We start from the raw sequence: 19,042 nt of genomic DNA on the forward strand, positions 1-19,042 counted from the left end.
TCTGAAATACTGATGTTTTAATTTATTTACATAACTACAAATATTTGTTGTAATACAAAGACTTAATACCATCAATGACCAATACCAGTCTATCAATATTCATATTAGTTTTGTCACCAAACGAAATATGTACACTGTATACCATATAATTATAGCTATGTTACATAATATATGTAAACAATATGGAAATTAAAACTTTTTTTTATACAATAACACATTTCTTCAAACACAGTTGGTTTACATATTTTTATCCAAATCATTTAATAAATATGTTTTTTATAAAACATCATAATGTTGATCTGTAAATATGATACTCTTATCCTTCTATTCCGCCAAAGCTTCCGGCAATGTAGTGCCGCAAGTACCTTGAAAGTAATAATGGAAATCTGGAGTGGCAGGCGTGGGTTCTAAGTTGAACTCCGCAACTATTGCGCCTCTTGCGGCTGCCTGAGGCGCGAACATTGCAGCAGGGTACACTACAGATGATGTACCTACTACTAAACATACATCACATGTTGACATAACAGCTTCTGTAAAGAAAAATATTGGACGAATGAATGTTGACAAAACTCTTCTTTGCCTAAGATATATATGAAGAAATCTCTATTGGAGATAAGCTCGCCTTTATGCACTATTATGTTTGTTTTTACATTTTAATAACCTTTTCTGTACAATAAAGAAAGAATAAAGAATACATCTTTGTGTAATTTTCATTCATGTAAAGCGATGGCAAGGAAATTATAAAAATCATCACCTTAGATGTCCATCTTACTTTTTTTTCTTCTACCAAACAGCTGTGTTTGCATGGCTATAATTCGGATTAAAAAATATGGCATTGTAGTTGTAGGGTATTGAGATATATATGCTGCTGGGTGCCACAGTGTATTCTACTATGACCATCAGGGGGGTCGTTAGTTTGTTTGCCATTCTGTGTAAGTTTTTAGTGTCTCAATATGTATGTCTATAGTAGTGGCAATGATGAGATGCTTTATCACCAAAGCTATAAAATTATATATTAAGTCTATATATAATATTTATTATTTTTTTATTTTACCATATAGGCTACCAAATGACCTAGTAGATATGTTAAATCATTCAAGTAATAGTTCATATTTTTAATAATAAATTATCCACTTACCAGCATTGCTAAGAACAGCTGGCTCTAAACTCTCTCCAAACCACACAATGTGTGGCCTCAGTAAGCCTTTACAATCAGGTTTTTGGCAATGTGGTAGATCCTTCACTGGTATATCAGAGCCAACTACATTTTCATCTGGAGCTCCCCTGTTAGCCAATGCCTGTAATTATTTGTCACATACTGCTTATACAGTATTTGAACATATAGATAGATAAGCACTTTATTTGAGCCATTTATGACACATGTAAATTAACAAGTTCATATAATAAAATTTATATATAAAATAATATAAAGAAATGTCATTTCCAAAATTATATTGTAATTGTATCCAATTTAATTTTAACAGTAATTTCAACATTATTCATTCTTAAAATTATTCTAATTACCTCACATATAGGGCTGTCTGTGTTGACCAAAACTTCTTTACATTTGGTGCAGCGGGTCTTGTAAAGATTTCCATGGAGTTCTATTAAGTTTTTAGTACCTGCCCTTGCATGTAGCCCATCTACATTTTGTGTAATAACTGTTATTTGTTTATCTGAGCTATGTTTCTTTTCATAATCAGCTATAGCAATGTGGCCCTGGAATCATAGTAATATAGTATTTCTGAATTTACTAATAAAAGACAAAATTTTTTAGGTAGTAAAGTTAGAATGGTATAAGGACATTCCTTTTTCCTATAATGGTATTAGTTTGTTGATAATGATAAACACATCAATTAAGTTATAGACCAGTTTAAAGGAAAGAAAAAATATGTTTAGTTAGTTTTACAAAACTCCTACCTTTCCCATGGGTGTTGTAAGAAATATCTAAGGGAACTTAATGTTAGAGGGATGGACAGTAGCATCCCTTTTAAAAATCACCAGAGCTTAACTGTGGTTACCAACCTGCTTGCCAAGTATGGCAACTACTGGCAAAACTCCTCTTCTGCGGAAGGCTTATGTTCAGCAGTGGACAGTTAACAAGTATATAACACATATACAAGACAAATATTAGTGAATATTCAAAATATTCTTTAATCATATTTGGTTACTTTTTTTTATAATTTACTTCACTTTTTTTAATGAAATTAAAATAATATAATTAGCATAACGTACCGCATTTGGTTGAGCTTTTGCAGCCACTTCTCTCCTATAATGATAAAACTCCCAAACTAAACTAGGACTAGTTTTGAACGCTCCTGGGGTTGCTAGCGACGATGCTTGGTACTTCCTCCAGTAACCACCGGCTCCTCTAAAAGTAGGTATACCAGATTCCGCACTTATACCAGCTCCAGATAAGATTACCACTTGTTTTGCAGACTTTAAAGCCTCCTTGAATTTGGACATATCACTTGATTGCCTTAGTGCCATGATTTTATGAACACTACACGAAAGTAAACTACTACGAAATACTCTTAAACTAATGTACATAATTTTAAAAGGTTAATAAGTGAATCGAGTCATGAATAATCATAAATGTTAATCGAAATGAATATTCAGTAAAAAAATAAACAATATAAATATTGAAAATAGAGCTTAAAAAATAGATTATCAAATTTAAAAAATCTGTAGTACAGAATAAATACCATTGTCTTGTTTGTCGTTTGTCTGTCACTTGTCAATGTCAATACTGACAATAGATACTCTAGAAAAATAATATCATATCCTTAATCTATAATAGATATATGTAGATGGTTTTATAGATTTTGAAGTGAATTATTTAAAATATTTAGAATCCAAGAATGTTAAAGTGTGCTTTTACTTACATTGTTTATACAAAGCGATATAAAATTATACGCAGCAAATGTAACAAGAGTACATTAATTTAAATATCTGAGGCGTTATTTTACCGACGACCTCAAAAATCAAACTGATGTAGAAAGGGAGCTTAGGGCATTGGCTATTACTTGTAACATGTTGGCGCGCAGGTTTGCTCGTTATAGTCAAGAAGTAAAAATCACACTCTTCAAAGCATACTGTTGAACATTCTAGGTATACGAGCAGCCTATGGGTCAACTGCACACAGGCCTCACTCAATGTCCTACGAAACTAGTATAATAATAGTTTTAGAGTGCTGTTGGTACTAGTTCGCTTTTGTAGCACCTCTAGCATGTTTACTCAATCTCGCGTAGATGATTACTACGCTATAAGGAAAAACTGCATCACTGCTACACAGAGTCAGGACAAATACCAACAGCATTCTGAAAGCAATAAGCGAGAAATACAATTAGGCATTTCATTCAGATACTGATCTAGTCAACTGGGTCACATCTGAGTGAATTACTTAGTCTTTTTTTTACTAATATAGTTTGGAAGGAAATTGTTACTAACAAAATAGACCAAATTGTAGCCTGAAACTAAAAATTATTATTTTTATTAAAGCGTGGTCACTTTAAGAATGTTTTGTTTGTCTGTCTGATTAAAAGAAATTTTATAACTTAATACATATTACCCTAATTAAAAATTAGTGTACGTTTTCTCGGAATCGGTAGAATGATTTGTAAGATACTAATTGATCTCTTCATTATGTGACGTCATCCTAGGAAGTCACGTAATGTTAAAGCAATACCTAAGTAGTCAGAAATATAAAACAAAAGCCAAGAATATGTTTTATATTTGATTAAATTGTTATATATATAAGCAGGTAATCAAAACTGTAGGCAGATAACTGGTATTCATATTTCTCATAAAACAATTCCATCCGACCGAAACCTCATAATGCTTTACCTGCAATGAATATTATTTTCAATTCGTGTTCATTTTGTTTGTTATACTGACTCGCACAATGTACGAGTACCAATCTCCTAATACATATACATATTCGTATTTACAGTCAAACTTAAGTAATTTACGCTTCATGAAACACATAACAAAAACCTACGAGAGTTGAATTTGGTTCAGGAGGCTGATTACCTATAAATCTAGATACCTATATGAAACCGTGTGGTCCCGGTATAGAATGGGGCACTCCTTCTTTTTTATGGGTGTCGTAAGAGGGGTCGAAGGACATTTAATGATCGAGGAATGGGCAGCAGCGTCTCTTTTAAAACGTCACCAAAGCTTAACTGCAGTTGCTAACCCACCTGCCAAGCGTGACAACTATTGGCAAAACCCCCCAAGGGAGAGGCGTATGTTCAGTAATGGACAGTTAATGGCTGATATATATATGATGATAATTAAATAAATAATTATTTTTTTTTTTATAGTGGGTAACAATGAAATGGTAACCCCGCCCGCGCCACCTGTATATGCTGGCGGGGTACCAGTGAGGGGTGATAGGTCAGAATGAAAAAGCAGGTCAGTTAGCCTATTGTGATGAATTCCACTAGAATTAATCACGATAGTTTTCAGAGGAAACTGCGTGGAGGTTGACCTGATAGGGTGTATTGCTAGGTATGGGAAAATTGGACCCCATTACTAATCCCTGTCCCCTCAATAAAAATCAATTGCCGAATATATTCTTATGTTAGCGCATCACTTTAGAATGACTGCACATATTTGGATAATTCTTTTTATGTTGTGTTTGTTAGAACAAGGTTTGTATGAAAGAAAACATTTAAAATATCGTGCGCAAAATTATTAGCGAATCACGCGGGAGAAGCCGCGGAATACATCTAGTTAACGACCACTTCCTCATAAATGAAAAAGTGATTGCGAACAGCCAGCAATAAATTGATAATTACTTATATATCGTCACTTATTGGTATCATATTTATGTTATAATGTAAGTCTCTACCCAACTAAAGCCTTACGTATATATAAGTTGGTAAAACCAGAACTTTGTTGCTACATTATCTTCATTCGGTGTGAAAGCCAGAAATCGTAATTCACTTCAAGTCCATTGTACCATTACCTCACCTAACCACAATACCTTGTGTGCTGATTCCTACATTTTATCGTCTCTTATTGTCAGAGGGTGTATACTAAGTAACAAAAGTATGTAAATTGTTAAAACTGTTACTGAATTTTTTAAGAAATGAAAATGATATGGTAATCACTAATGGTAGGTTTTTTATAGATGAAAATGTACTAAGAACCCCATCTGCGTTATCGGTATACGCTGGCCAGGCACTAGTACTAGCACTGGTGAGGACGAAAGCAGGCCACTGGTGGTTTTCATGGGGAACCGCGTGGAGGTCAACCAATATATCCTCCAATCGCTATAAGTACACACTGGCAGATGAATTCATCATGATGGGCTAACTAGCCTGTTTTCATTCTCATCTATCACTCTTCACTGGTGCTCCCATTAGCGCCATAGCATTTTCACCCATAAAAAAAAACTGCGGTTGCCAACCTGCTTGCTAAGCGTGGCAACTACAGGCAAAACCACTCCGATGCGGAAGGTCTATGTTTAGCAGTGAACAATTAACGTCTGATATGATGCTGATGATAAGTCTATTTGTTTATTACTTATCGGTGTTGAATCGATCTTCATGAAATATATGTACACAATATTTTACATGGAGATGGATTGACGTTGATTTTTATCCCAGTTTTGCTAACGTGGATGTAGCCAGTTAAAAATAAATTCAAAATTAATGCTAATATTATATATTTATTAATGCGATAAGATATCACCCCTTTCTCCTACAGTGATTAGTTCGCTGTTAAGTGTAGTGATATTTCCAATACAACTTTCTAACCTTTTTCCAACCCATCGGTCTGTTTCCATTTATCGTAGTAATGATAAATTTATCTTTTAATAGACAACAGTTGAGTGACTGTTTCTTTATTTATTTATTTTTTACTAAGAAATTAACAAAAAGTAAATAATATAAAATTGTAGTTTATGTATTGATTAGTATTAATAGTTAATCGTATTCTTAATATTAATAGTTAGGGGGGAAAGGGATTGTTAGTAATGGAGACTAAAAATCCAATTGCTAGCAATATACCCAACCAGGTCGACCTCCTCGTGGTTCCCCCTGGAAACTATCATGGTTAATTCCTGATGAATTCATCATGATGGGCTAACTGGCCTGTTTTCATTCTCATCGATAACCCTTCACTGGTGCTCTGCCAGCGTATCCCGTTAGCGCAGGCGGGGTTTACCATTCCATTTTAATCCATTAAAAAAAAAAAAAACAATTAATAGGTGTTCATACAGCACCCGTATACTTTAGTTGCCCGCTAACGACATGCTTTCCCAATGTTTTGGGTTGACTGGAAGAGATCTTTTTCAGAGGTAAATTTATCCTTGCTCACAATATTCATTAAAATATTATTTTTGTAGTTTACAAGTGCAGTAAAGAATAACATATATATAAATAAAAATCAACTGTCAAATGTGTGTAAGCGTATCTTTTCTGAACGGTTGAACCTATTTGATTAACTATTATTTTTTTGTTATTTATAAACAGTAATGACGAGGATTGTAATCAATCAATATACATAAAAATCAATTGCCGAATGTAGGTAAGCGTATCACTTCATCTATTTTGCAATTTTTTTTTGTTATGTTCGTAATTGTCAGGACAAGGTTAATAAAAATGTAAAAAAAATTGTATGAAAAAAAATTTAAGTGATCGCTCTTAGCGATAAGGTCGCCCGTTGTTTTCTCATTGTGATTATTTCTTGTAATTATTTATATTTATAATAAGTTTATTATTGTAATCTTTTGGAGGAAACAATAAAGAGTATCTATCTATCTATCTATCTAAGGAAAAATTCAAAAGGTGGGTTAAAAAATCGATACATCCATAAGATGTCGGGGTGAGTGGATAGTATAAAATAATTTATTTTGCTGTGTACTCGATATCATCGTTGAAAAATCGTGTACAATGTTCACCATAACATCATCAGATGCCTTTGTTGACCTCCTTCTAGTTTTACAGTCGCGAATATTTTTTTTTTATTATAAAAATAAAATAAAAAAAACAACTAAATAGTGTAGCTATTGGGAAAATATTGATAAGCGGAAACCTCCGCAATGCGTATGCAAAAAGAGACAAGCGGTTACAGAGTAATTTACAGTTTCTCTATTAAATATCTTGCAAAAAAGTTATTCAAATTTTCTATCGAGTATCCATTTAATTATAACATAAATATCATTCTTGTATTTGTATATCTTCAGGACTCGTCTCTTACGGGATATGCAGAGCTAAATTTCTTCGATGGTCTAAATGCTTACATACATATATTTTTTATTTACTTTTACAATTTATCCAATATGTGTGCACTGATTCCGAAGACTTCAGATTTTTTAAAAGTCAGGTTTCCTTCGGAAAGTACCTAATAGGGATAGTATGAAGCTAACCAGTCAAAGAATGACTAAGTGCTAATATCGTTTGCATGAGTAATTCTGTTTCACAAGTGCTTTTACACTCAAACTGTTCTTACCTAATTTCGTTTTGGTTTAAAGACGGCATACGGCTATGAAAATTAAATATTTGAAGGCTAGATCTCGGAAAAGGTAACGCTTTAACGGGACCAAATGCGTCACAGTATAAATTTTCTACTTCTCATGATTCATGGTGCTGCACATTACTATTCTTTAGGTGGGGCATTAGTTTTATTGCTTGTCTAAGTTGTATTAAAAAACTGTTTTTCGTAAAGAAGAAAAAAGTATTGTATTTATGACATTGGTGGAATCGGGTATAAATATTACACAATGAAAACTCTGACTTTTAACGGAAGACTAAAAAGTAAAAAGTAGAAGCAGCGAGCTCCAACTTTACTTAGCCATTATGTGCACGCGGCTACAACCATCCACTGCGGCATATATAAAACACCAACACCTGTATGCTTTGTGAACGAAACCATTGACGTCATAGGGATGAAGCATGCGCAGTTGCCAGCGTCGCCATATCTGTTGGCGTGGCGGAATTGAAAACAGGAGAATTAAGCAGAACGCGACACGCTGCTACAGCGATCACTCGCGTCACACCAACCAGAAACTTCCAAAGAAGCGCGGGAAATCATCCACCGGTAAGTAATGCAATAATTAACGTGACTAAAATTAAATCTACCTTGACTTAGGCGGGTGAAATTGTTGGATCGCTTTTTAATATTTTTTTTTCTACATGACGTTTAACTTTATAGGCTGTTTATTTTATTTTTATTAGTTAGGCGTACTCGTGAGAGAGTGATGTACTGAAAATAATATATGCAGAGCAGGAAAATGAAATTGAATCAGGAAAGTACGGGAAAGTGACTACAAGTGAATAAAGTTTCACAAAGTTGCTCCGTTAAGTTTTTTATTTATGCAACTTGAAATGACAAACAAGTTGACGACCGGAAATTAAATATCCGTCGTCTACTTAGAGAAGATCCGTATCAAGGGCCTTCAAGAACCGTGACGTCCATGGTGCAACCTATGGTACTCTTTTATATTAGCGGAAATAATTATACAGTCTTTTATATCTTTCACGCATTTTATATATATTTATATATTTATTTTATATTAATTACAGGACAGATATATTTCAGTTTCGTATGTAACAGCCAAGTTTTATTAATACAATTTATTGCATCGTTCATGCGTAGATGCTTCATTTGTGATTTGATTAGGAACGGTTTGGAGTCCCGATTTCGGTACCCGGGTTAAGCAAAATGTAGTTTTAAATTATTTATTAGTTATATTATCTATAAGTGTATTTGAGTTATAATTTTGTTATATGTAATGACAAAGTATCAAGATGGCATCATTTTATTCAAAATATTTAAATTGTCTACAAAACGACATCGGGTAATGTCGGCTCGAATGATAATGATAACTTACTGAAGCTTCAGAATTAAAACAAAATTGTACGGGGAGAATTTAATGGGATGATGGTAATAAAAACTGGGAAAGAGCGTATTGGCTCGCATAATTATGCGAGTAGTAGAGTCCTCTAAGACATCTCATTATTTTTTAATACCTACTCGTATATTAGTATGGGTAGTATAGTATTATATTATCTGTGGTATGGGTGATAAGTAGAATTTTCATAAATAATGAGTATAGGCATAAAAGAATATCAATTTTTAATTAAATGTCTATAGTTTATGGTTGCCACCTTCTATCAGTTGCGCTTATTTGTCATTCTAAGTTCCATAAAAAATAATAATAAGCACGGCGTCCGGTTAACATAACAAAGAAATTTCATGATATTGACGACCTTCGTGGCAAACGTTTAGCATCATTTTATCAACTGTTAACTGTTTACTGTTGAACATAGGCCTTTTCCATAAGGGGGTTTTGCCAGTAGTCGCCACGTTTGGTAATCGGGTTGGCAACTGCAGTTAGGATTTTGGTGACGCTTTGAGACGGACGCTGCTGCCTCTCCCTCGACCATTAAGTTCCCTTAGACGCCTCTTACGACACTCACGGCAAAGGAAGGGGTGGCCCTTTCTATATCGGGACTACTCGGCATGGCACGGCACGTGGAGGACGTTGTATAAGGCTACATGAGGTTTCGGGTTTGAATACCGATTGGGTCAATTTATGAAACGAACTTTTCTTTATTATAATACAATGGATTTTGGAATTCTGCAACATTCTCCCAGACTCCAGGTTTTCAAGTCTCTTTTGCAATAGGTAGATAGGTAATAACTACCAAAGGCCTTTATCATTACATTGTGTTCTAATTTTGTCCAATTTCATAACTTATTCCATGTGTCTCCGAAGATCCGAAGATCGAAGGAGGAGTCCCTCCTCCAAAAAATCTAACACTGTGTATATATAGTATAAAGACAGTCCACATTGTATCTAATGTACAGATGCGACTTCAAAAAGTAGATGGTTCTAATATTGACGGTATTTTTTTGATACAATGTATGTTCGCTAATTTCTCATCGATTTTGATGATTCTCCTTGCAATTTGGTTGCAAGTTGCTTTTAAATTATTTCTCAAGGATGAAGGTTTTCAAATTTTTTTCGTTTTTTTTGTGATTGTGTTATAAAAAAAACTAGTAAAGACCTAAATTCCGAATCGATTTTCAGGATAATTTTAAATCAGTAATTTATTCCTACATTGGTCCCATTTGTGTTTTGTGACGATTGAAGCTGTTGTTTCTCTTAGTAAAACAAAAAACTGTTAGTTCTGAAGCAAAAGCATTATCTGACGCATCTGGGTAAAATTTTTAATGACGCCCCTAAAAATAAAAATTAAAAAAGATTAACACGGTTGCCGAGTGAGCCGAGAGTGGTAGACTAGACTGATATTTTAACGCCCCTGAAGGTCGTCCGACTACACCGCCTCCTAAAGTTAGTAATATTTGTCAATGAATAATATCAGAAGGAGACGTACAAAAGCCGTTTGTTTGGATAACTTTGACTCACTCGTGTTTTTGCTGGGAAGCAATTGTGCTTGCACGGTTGTGTTTTATTTTCGAGGGCGGGATATAGATGTAAAATTAGAGTACACAGAAGTGTAACATCTTAGTTCTCAAGTATTTATTTATTTATCAAGACACACCAACAGTAGGTATGTATATGTTAGCAAAACACATTACAATTACAAAAATATTTTTAAAATAACGGCACAGTAAATTGGATAAATATGAAATAATTGTAATGAATTTATTGTAATCTCGGGAGGCTAGCGGTGACAGTCATATAATATTTGTTCTTTAAACAATTTTAATCTGTTTGACCTACATGTAATAAAAATACTTTAATTTCAAGCGTATTTGCTAATGGGTATATTGTTGTACAATATTTAGTATTGTATTACATTTGACACATTAAAAAAATTTAACATAGGAACAATGGCGAAGTTATTCCATTGAGGGATTTTTTATATTATATCATTTAACAAACATGTACGTAAATAAATCCCCCCCCCCCAATTTTAATAATTAAAATAACATACATAACGTGTGTATGTATACACATTTCCATGTTATACAGATGTTATCATTTAACTAATAGTGATGACCTCTGTAATTGCAATAGCAGACATGTTTCGGGTTTGATTCCCTGTCGGATTATATAATATTAACATATACATATGACTTAAGATATACAATTAATAATTAAAAGGATATTCTAACTTGATAATCAGATATTTGGTGTGATTGTGTCATACATATATAAATTATGCCAGTTTCGTTTGAAAAAATCTGTGGTATGTATTTGATCAAGCCGTATAGGTCCCGACATAGAATAGGAACTCTTTACTGAGGGAACTGATGTAGGGATGTACAGCAGCGTCGCTCTTAAAATATCACTAAAAGTCAAACTGCGGTTGCCAACCCGCCTGCCAAGCATGGCAACTACTGTCAAAAATCCCCCTTTATGAGGAAGGCTATTTTCAGCAGTGGACAAGTAACGGCTGATACAACATGTATTTGATCAAATTTGTCACATTGCGAAACTTTCGGGACGAGAGCTCTCATAGTTTGACTAAATTTTCTTCTTCGATGATCTTTCTATAGTAGCGTTTTAATGGGGTAGGTTATCCGCTATCACCTGTCATATTGTGTTTAGTGAGACGCCACACAAACGAACGTAGGTAGATATTATTCTGTTTGTCAAGATATTTCATTAGATACCCATATCAAGGAAGTAATAGTGAATAGGGGTAGTACATTTTTGTTATAACAGACTGTATGTATACATACACAATGCATACCCATTCTGTCATATTCCAAATAGAACGACTTCATATAATAAAATAGTCTATCATATTTTTCTTGCTAAGACCCTTTCATTTGGTACCCATGTCACGGGGGTAGTGAAAGGAAGCGAGAAAAGGTTATCTAAATTCTTGAGGGGTAATGACAATAGAAATTTTATACTCTATTTTAAGGGGTTGCCAAATTTAATAAAATTACATCTGGAAAGGTTCTTTATGGATAAGCGATGCGATAATATAGTTTTCAATAGATGAATAATTTTTACTTCAGAAATTCAAGAATTTATACGATATACGATACTTTCCAGGGAGACCTGCGTGGAGATTAACTTAACAGGGTGTATTGTTAGCAATGGGGCTACTAGACACCTTTACTAATGATCCATTTCTCCTAGCAACCGTAGTTACTCGACGTAACATTATTGAATATATCCGAAAATAATCAATTATTCAAAACAAACTATCACGCACTCTAAGGTTGACTGGAAGAAATCCCTTTTATGGGATAAGTCCGCCATTGTATTCATTATTTTCTTAAGAACTCTGTGTCTTATACTTTAAGACTTTACTGTACAATAAAGTGTTACAAACAAACAAACGAATAAAATGATGATAGGAAATAGGTCAACTAGATTTACATTTTCTATCGACCTCAACTAAGTACTATAAACCTATAAGTGAGTACTAAGTACTTATACTAGCGGCCCGATACGTGCTTCACTACATATAAAGTGAAATAATAAAATAAAATAATTTTAACATCAAATTTATTTATTCAAACAAAAAAAAATATTTTATTTATAGCTAGCTATTTTAATTGTACTGTCAACACTAAAAAAAAAAGTTTCAATTTGACAGCACAATCCCCATCTTAAAACAAGTTTGAATTTAACAAAATGATCCACCATTTATTAAATTCATTTCTTACAAAAAATGTGATAAATGCTCCGATGTGTGTGATGTGATAACCGCTCGACCGATTTTGTGCAAATTTCACACAAAACATCCACTAAATAATCCGAATAAAGCCTAAACATTTGGTTTGGATAGGTGAGCACGTTCTTGAGTTATAAAATTACAACGAAAAGTGGCATTAATTTTTATATATATAGATTGTTGAGCAAATACCTGAACAAGACATGTTTTTCACTAAAAGACAATCTATCTAAATTAAGTTCTTGGTAGAATAAAAGGGCTGTTACGATATCAGCGGGAGTAGACAGACGAGCCCGACTGTGTTAATACAAAAGATCTCGTAATCCAACTCGAGATGAAAAGAAGTTAATCAATGTGTAGTCAAGCATCAATTCAGTCGTTTATGTGGAGGATTTGCAAATAAGAAACATTTTAATAGCATGCAATAAATATAACCGTTAATCTTATTATCATCATTATTTACTTAATACGCTGTTGAATATGGCACTTTATTATCTGTGTATACCAACAAGTTTAAATAAAAATTCTTGCTTCATTTTGAATCGATTTCAAAAAGACGAAGGTATTCAATTCGATTGTAATTTTTTTATATTTATTACCTCACAACTCCGTTAGTTGTAAACCAATTTGGAAAATTCTGTTTTGTCTGAAAGTATATACTTACAGATTGGTGTCATAGAAATTTTATCAAAGTCGGTTCAGTCAGTAGTTTAGTTTTTAAATCAAAACAACTGGTTTTGCTACGATTAAAGTATTGATATTGAAAGATAAAAATTATAGGTATATAGTACCCTATGTGTTAAGATGTAATCTACCAGTGTACCAAATTTATATTTAATTTCCATTCCTCCATTACCAAATTAAGTTTAACTGTGATTGAGTAACTAACATATAAGCATCTTTATAAACTTTTACATTTATAACATTAGAAGGATTTTACTGTTATTTTATGTGAGAAGAGTAACAAAAGAATTTGTTTGTACAACATATTAGTATGAAGAGCATCATATATATTACAAAATAAATTTTGACGTCCATAGTACACCTGTGTAACCATTTTAGAGGATTACGACTTTATACCTTTATGGCCATGGTATTATGTTTTTCATAATTAAAAAAATATCCTATACGGTAATTGTATTTTATATATTTTTTTAACAAGAAAATAATTAGAATTTTATTGTTAAAAATAATCAACAAGCATTCATATCAAATTTTACCCCGTTGGGGATGGATTTTCGAAAAATACGTTCTTAATTAACGCTTACGTAACTAAAGAAAACTATGCTCAAAGTTTCAAGTATTCTGTTTGAAGGGTGGGATATGGCGTGAAATTATAAGGTACAGAGGAATAACATCTGAGTCCGCAGGAATGGTAACGCATGGGGGGTATCATAGGCGAAACAGTATACTCTGTCATGTCCATGGTACGGCTCATGTCTATAGGCGATGGTTATCACTTTCCATCAGGTGAGCCATCAGCTTGTTCGCCATTCTGTTGTATAAAAAAATCTGTTATCCAAAAAATTATATTGGATCACAGATTTTTAGCTTATACGAAAATAGATATCCGACCGATGTGGGCGATATCGAAATGGATGATGACTTTTTTTCCATCATTAATGTCCAGTAGAAACTAATATATAAATATCGGATCGGTATCCATGTTACCTATAGCTAGTTTACACACGTTTTTACTCTGTGTTAAAATTTTCATAAGTACTGTCTTAGCAGATACGATATAAAACAAATAAATATTATAAGTCTACAGCGCGCGTATGATAATCATTTAAAAATGATTTTATAAATACGTATAGATAGAGATGTAATAAATTATTTAAGAAGTAACCCAGTATTATTACGCTAGTAAATCTTGTATAAATTAATTAGGTAAATACGTGTCTGAGTCGATGTTTACGTTTAACTGTATGTAGACGGCGGGGTCGACTCTCATGTCTACCTTTAGAATTAAAATTTCAGTTTGATAGCGAAATTATTCTAACCAGTATGAATAAATTTATAATAGAACTGGATTTTGCCCGCTACGAGTACTTCATGCACGTGGATTTCAGAACAGGAAAACCAATGAAATAAACCACTTTAAGGAATTGTTAAACGAAAGTTAAGTGAAATTAGCTTATCAGTCAGTTAGCCCACGGTGGTTACCATGCTTTCATTCTTGCCGTCATCTCTCACGGGTACCCCGTCAGTGTATATCGATATCGCAGACGGGATCACCGTTTCATTTTCACCCATTAAAAAAATATAGCGTATTAAAATAAAACATACACCAGATTATAAGTTAGACTTTAAATAACACAACTGTAAAAACCGCGTCCAATTTGGTGCAGTAGTTTTTGTACGATGCTGAAGCAAATGCACAGACAGACAACATTTCCATTATATTAATATACCTCATATTATTTCTTCTTAAATATGTCTAATTATAATTTTATTATATTAGTAATATTGATTATTTAATATAACATAATGGCAGTTTTCATACAATTATAGAGTGGACATTTTAGTCTAAGAGATGAATAGATTTACGAAATGCTACTTCAAATGTCGACCTCAATAGTACTGAAATTTTTACTAGTATTATATACCTGTAGGCGACGCACTACGATTTTAGTTTATTTTTATTATTATTTTTTACTTTTTTATAAATGTACCCACTTAGTTAATATAGTGTTTTATAAATAAAAATTAAATACTGAGGGTACGCATAATACGTAAAAGATATAGAATTACACCTTTTTGGTTTCAGTACGTGCTCTATCAGTGCATAGGCAGCATCTAAAACTCGGTTTTTTATTTCGCATCCTTTATAATACCTAAATAGAAAAGTGACTTTGTTTTTTATCTCTTGGCATCTTAATGATTAAGACAATGATTATCAAATGTAGTATGTATTTACTATATAGAATAGAGAAGGATAGAAGTTATTTTTTATCCTGGTCAATGAACATATTCTAGTAATACGGATGAAAACGCGTATAAAAACCCGGAAGAATTGATATTTCATAATCGAGTTTCTAAGTAACCGCCCATTTTTAACAATATCATAGCAACTTCGTTATTAGCAAAGGTCAAAGGCTATTCGAATTAAGTAGTAAGTAATTATTTCGTGTTTTGTTTATGACGTATTTTAACCTCGTTAAAGCTTTACGGACGCTTACATTTCAAACTCCGGCTTCACACTGTAAACAACGACAGACATACAAATTACATTTAAATTTAAATAGGTTCAGATGCTGGCCGTCAGTAGGTAATTAAAAGGAGCTAGAGTAAAAAAAAATTTTTTTTTCTCTACTTAAAATTTTTATTTTGGTGTAATCATGCTTAGACCGCTTTGGAGTTTTAAGTCTTTTATCGCTCAACACCATTTTCATTTGTTAATAAATACTCGTAATATGTTATTCTTATATCATTCTTTACTCCTAACTTGTCTCGTTTACATATGGAATTAATGCGAACAAAGTTGCAGTAACAATTAGTTTAATACATCAGACATCTCGAGAATAACAAATTTCAACCTTCAAAAAAAAAAAACACCGATTATAATTCTAGCAAACTAGAAATTTTGATTTAAAAATTAATCTACTGAACTGATTTTGATAAAATATCAATTGGACCAATATGAAAGTACAACCTTTCAGATAAAAAAAAACCATCAAATCCAGAACTTCCTCCTTTTTTAAAATTGGTTGAAAAATACCGAAGGTTTTGCATATACGTATACTTTAATTAAGTAACCTCGTATTTTCTTCTCGTCTTTTGTTTTTTGTGCCAAGGTACTACTGTAAGACCATTGTTTAATATAATTAATTATAAGTGTAATATGAATTAATATGTTTAAAAAAATAAATGTACAAAATAATTTAAATAAATAAAAATAAATTCAGGAAATATTTTACTTTATCGTCAATTTTTATTTAAGTATTAATATATGTCAGATATTGCATATCAACCGATAAATTGGAAATGTTGAATGAGAGCATGTTTTCAATTTATCATTTTCAAATGAACGCTTAGACAAATATCGTCGTTCAGTGTGATAGAATGTCTTAGCGGTATATAATACACTATGGAATATCATATTTATTCTATATCCATGATTCTGAGGTAACGGTAAAACTGAGGAATTCCTCGATGTGACACCTGCTGTTGCATTTAACTATAGTACAATTCGCCACAAAGTAAAGTTTCTCCTCTATTATTTAGATAAGCGGCGGTCTTCCACTGTGTGTTTTTCAAGGCACTTCCATGCATAACTGCTCTTTGGAATTAACTCTCAGCAACAGTATTCCCGAACCGACACAAAATTTTATAATTTTTTTAATTTTTTAGTTTTATTTTATTGTACTGATACTCTCCTGGGTGAGCGTATTGTAAGACTGTAAAGCTCATCCAGTTGAAGTAAAAAAATTTTAACCTTCAAGACGAGGGTATATACCTTTTTAAAATGTCGGCAGCATACTTGCAATTCCTCTGGTGTTGCTTATGTTTATGGACAGCAGTAGTCACTTACTATCATGGGAGCCACATGCTCGTTTGTCCCCTATGTTAGAAAAAAGAAATACTGGCAAAACCCTCCTTATGGGGAAGCCTATGTTTAGCAGTGGCCAGTTAACGACTGGTATGGTAAATAACCTCGTAATTTGATCCAGAAATGCTGATGTATGTATGTATAAATAGTGCTAAGTTATAGCAATACGTATAGTATAGTTTAATGCTGTAATGGCTGAATTGTTGAAGGCGCTTATATAATTTACGATTTTGGGGAAATCTCGCAAGGATATCTAGATTTAGTTCTATGATTAGAATTTCATTACTCGGTTAAATTAATATTTTAATTGGATATTGATTAGATTTGTAACGGAATTAATTAACCGACTATCAATAAAGTTACGCATAAACCATGTCGTGATTTCGACTCGTTGGTAATCTAATTATTTTAAAAAGTGTATTTAATATATTTTGGAATTAAAAATATTATGTACAATTATCACAATTATCATCATATTAGCCTTAATTGTCCACTGCTGAACATAAGTCTCCCTCTTGGGGGGTTTTGTCAGTAGTTGCCTTACTTAGCAGGCGGATTGGCACCTGCAGTAAGGCTTTACAGATGTTTTAAGAGGGACACTACTGCTTATCCCTCACCCTCCCTTAGTCGACTCTTACGACACCTACGAAAAAGGAAGGGGTGGCCCATATTATGCTGCGACCACAGGGTTAATATATAATATTATCTAATAATATAAATTTAAAACAGAAACTTGTCATAAAATTTTCCTGGAACGATTATTAAAATACAAGCCCATAAAATAATTAGGTATTTAATAGACAATTTTCAACGGCAATAATCTTTTTGTTTATGTAAGAATTAATGATAAAGGAAACACTAGGTGTCATGTCGTATAGGGAGGTCAAAGATATATCATGGGATAGAACTGGCTGGAAGTAAATGTATGAATTAGTTGCACTGATTGGAGAAAACTTAAAGAAAAGAAGATTTAATGATATTTAGATTTTAGTAACTAAAAATAACCTACTTCCAAATCTTTTGTGAAGTTGATCGATTTTAATACATTGAATATCGTGTAGCTATAGCTTATTGTAATCGGCCATTTATGTATATGTAAGATGATATAGATATTTGGGTGATACAATTATTATAACATTACGTATAAATGACTATATGAAGGACTAAGTTTTAGTAGATTGCATATATTATAAGACAAACATTGTTTCACTACTTAAGGGAACATATTGTTCGTAAAGTGCTTTGTAAATTCTCGCTAGTTATTGAATGTTTGTGTTTAACTTATAAGGTACTTATTGAACATTACTGCAAGTATTTCGCGCTGATTCACCTGCGCGAACTGTTTTGGTAAAAATATTTAAAAAATAAAACACTAATTATCTAAACAGTATTTAATAAAACTCTAAGTGATTTAATATTGTTTAGTCGGCTTTATACTGTTTATTATTAATTTTATCTGCTATTATAATAAAATTTATAACCTATACCTTTAAATTTGACCTAAACTGATGTTAAACACGCTTTTGTAATAAGTCGTCTAAACATGTATTGAACACATGTCTGTCGCAAGTTTAACTATTTTTGTGGTAAGACGGTTTATATATATAAATCTCTTAATCCATGAGGTATGTAGGCTAAATCACTTAGCGATAGCGCAGAGTTTTTCATTAGTGAAAAAATTTTTAGAAATGATTTAGTAGTTTCTGCATGAGAGTACCGAAAAGGTATATCAGAGGTATATGTATACATCTGACTCGTGTTTTTTGTTTGTTAGACAGTAGGTCTTTCTAACTATAAATATTTATTGTCAATAACACAAAATACAGGTGAATTAATCCCATTTATGTAAAGAGGAATAATTTGTCTATGTAAT

General features: G+C 32.6%; 2 protein-coding genes across 2 annotated transcripts in view; one reads left to right on the forward strand and one right to left on the reverse strand.

Annotated features, from left to right (window-relative positions):
* Positions 1 to 306: 306 nt before the first annotated feature.
* Positions 307 to 2,685, reverse strand: LOC113513891 (NAD-dependent protein deacylase sirtuin-5, mitochondrial-like). The gene is made up of 4 exons (XM_026897873.3): positions 2,236 to 2,685; positions 1,525 to 1,719; positions 1,139 to 1,298; positions 307 to 530 (listed from the first exon to the last, which is right to left on the reverse strand). Exons 1-4 carry the CDS (start codon positions 2,548 to 2,550, stop codon positions 325 to 327), a joined length of 876 nt encoding a protein of 291 aa, XP_026753674.2. The 5' UTR covers positions 2,551 to 2,685; the 3' UTR covers positions 307 to 324.
* Positions 2,686 to 7,945: 5,260 nt separating this feature from the next.
* The window catches only part of LOC113515306 (uncharacterized), a 131,085-nt gene continuing 119,988 nt past the window's right edge, over positions 7,946 to 19,042 (forward strand). The window contains exon 1 of the mRNA XM_052899996.1: positions 7,946 to 8,049. The gene's annotated coding sequence lies outside the window, so the exon portion shown is untranslated. The remainder of the gene's footprint in view (positions 8,050 to 19,042) is intronic.

This window comes from Galleria mellonella, unplaced genomic scaffold (assembly GCF_026898425.1).
Source record: "Galleria mellonella isolate WM207_F2 unplaced genomic scaffold, CSIRO_AGI_GalMel_v1 utg1260, whole genome shotgun sequence".
Classification (NCBI taxonomy): Eukaryota; Metazoa; Arthropoda; class Insecta; order Lepidoptera; family Pyralidae; genus Galleria; species Galleria mellonella.

What these genes read in the sequence shown, in the direction of transcription:
- LOC113513891 (XM_026897873.3), bottom strand. Translation starts at nt 2,550, where the DNA reads ATGTACATTAGTTTAAGAGTATTTCGTAGTAGTTTACTTTCGTGTAGT. An exon ending in CAAAAGCTCAACCAAATGCG is followed by an intron (nt 1,720 to 2,235) that starts GTACGTTATGCT and finishes CTATGATTCCAG; the next exon opens with GGCCACATTGCTATAGCTGA. An exon ending in CAGACAGCCCTATATGTGAG is followed by an intron (nt 1,299 to 1,524) that starts GTAATTAGAATA and finishes AAATAATTACAG; the next exon opens with GCATTGGCTAACAGGGGAGC.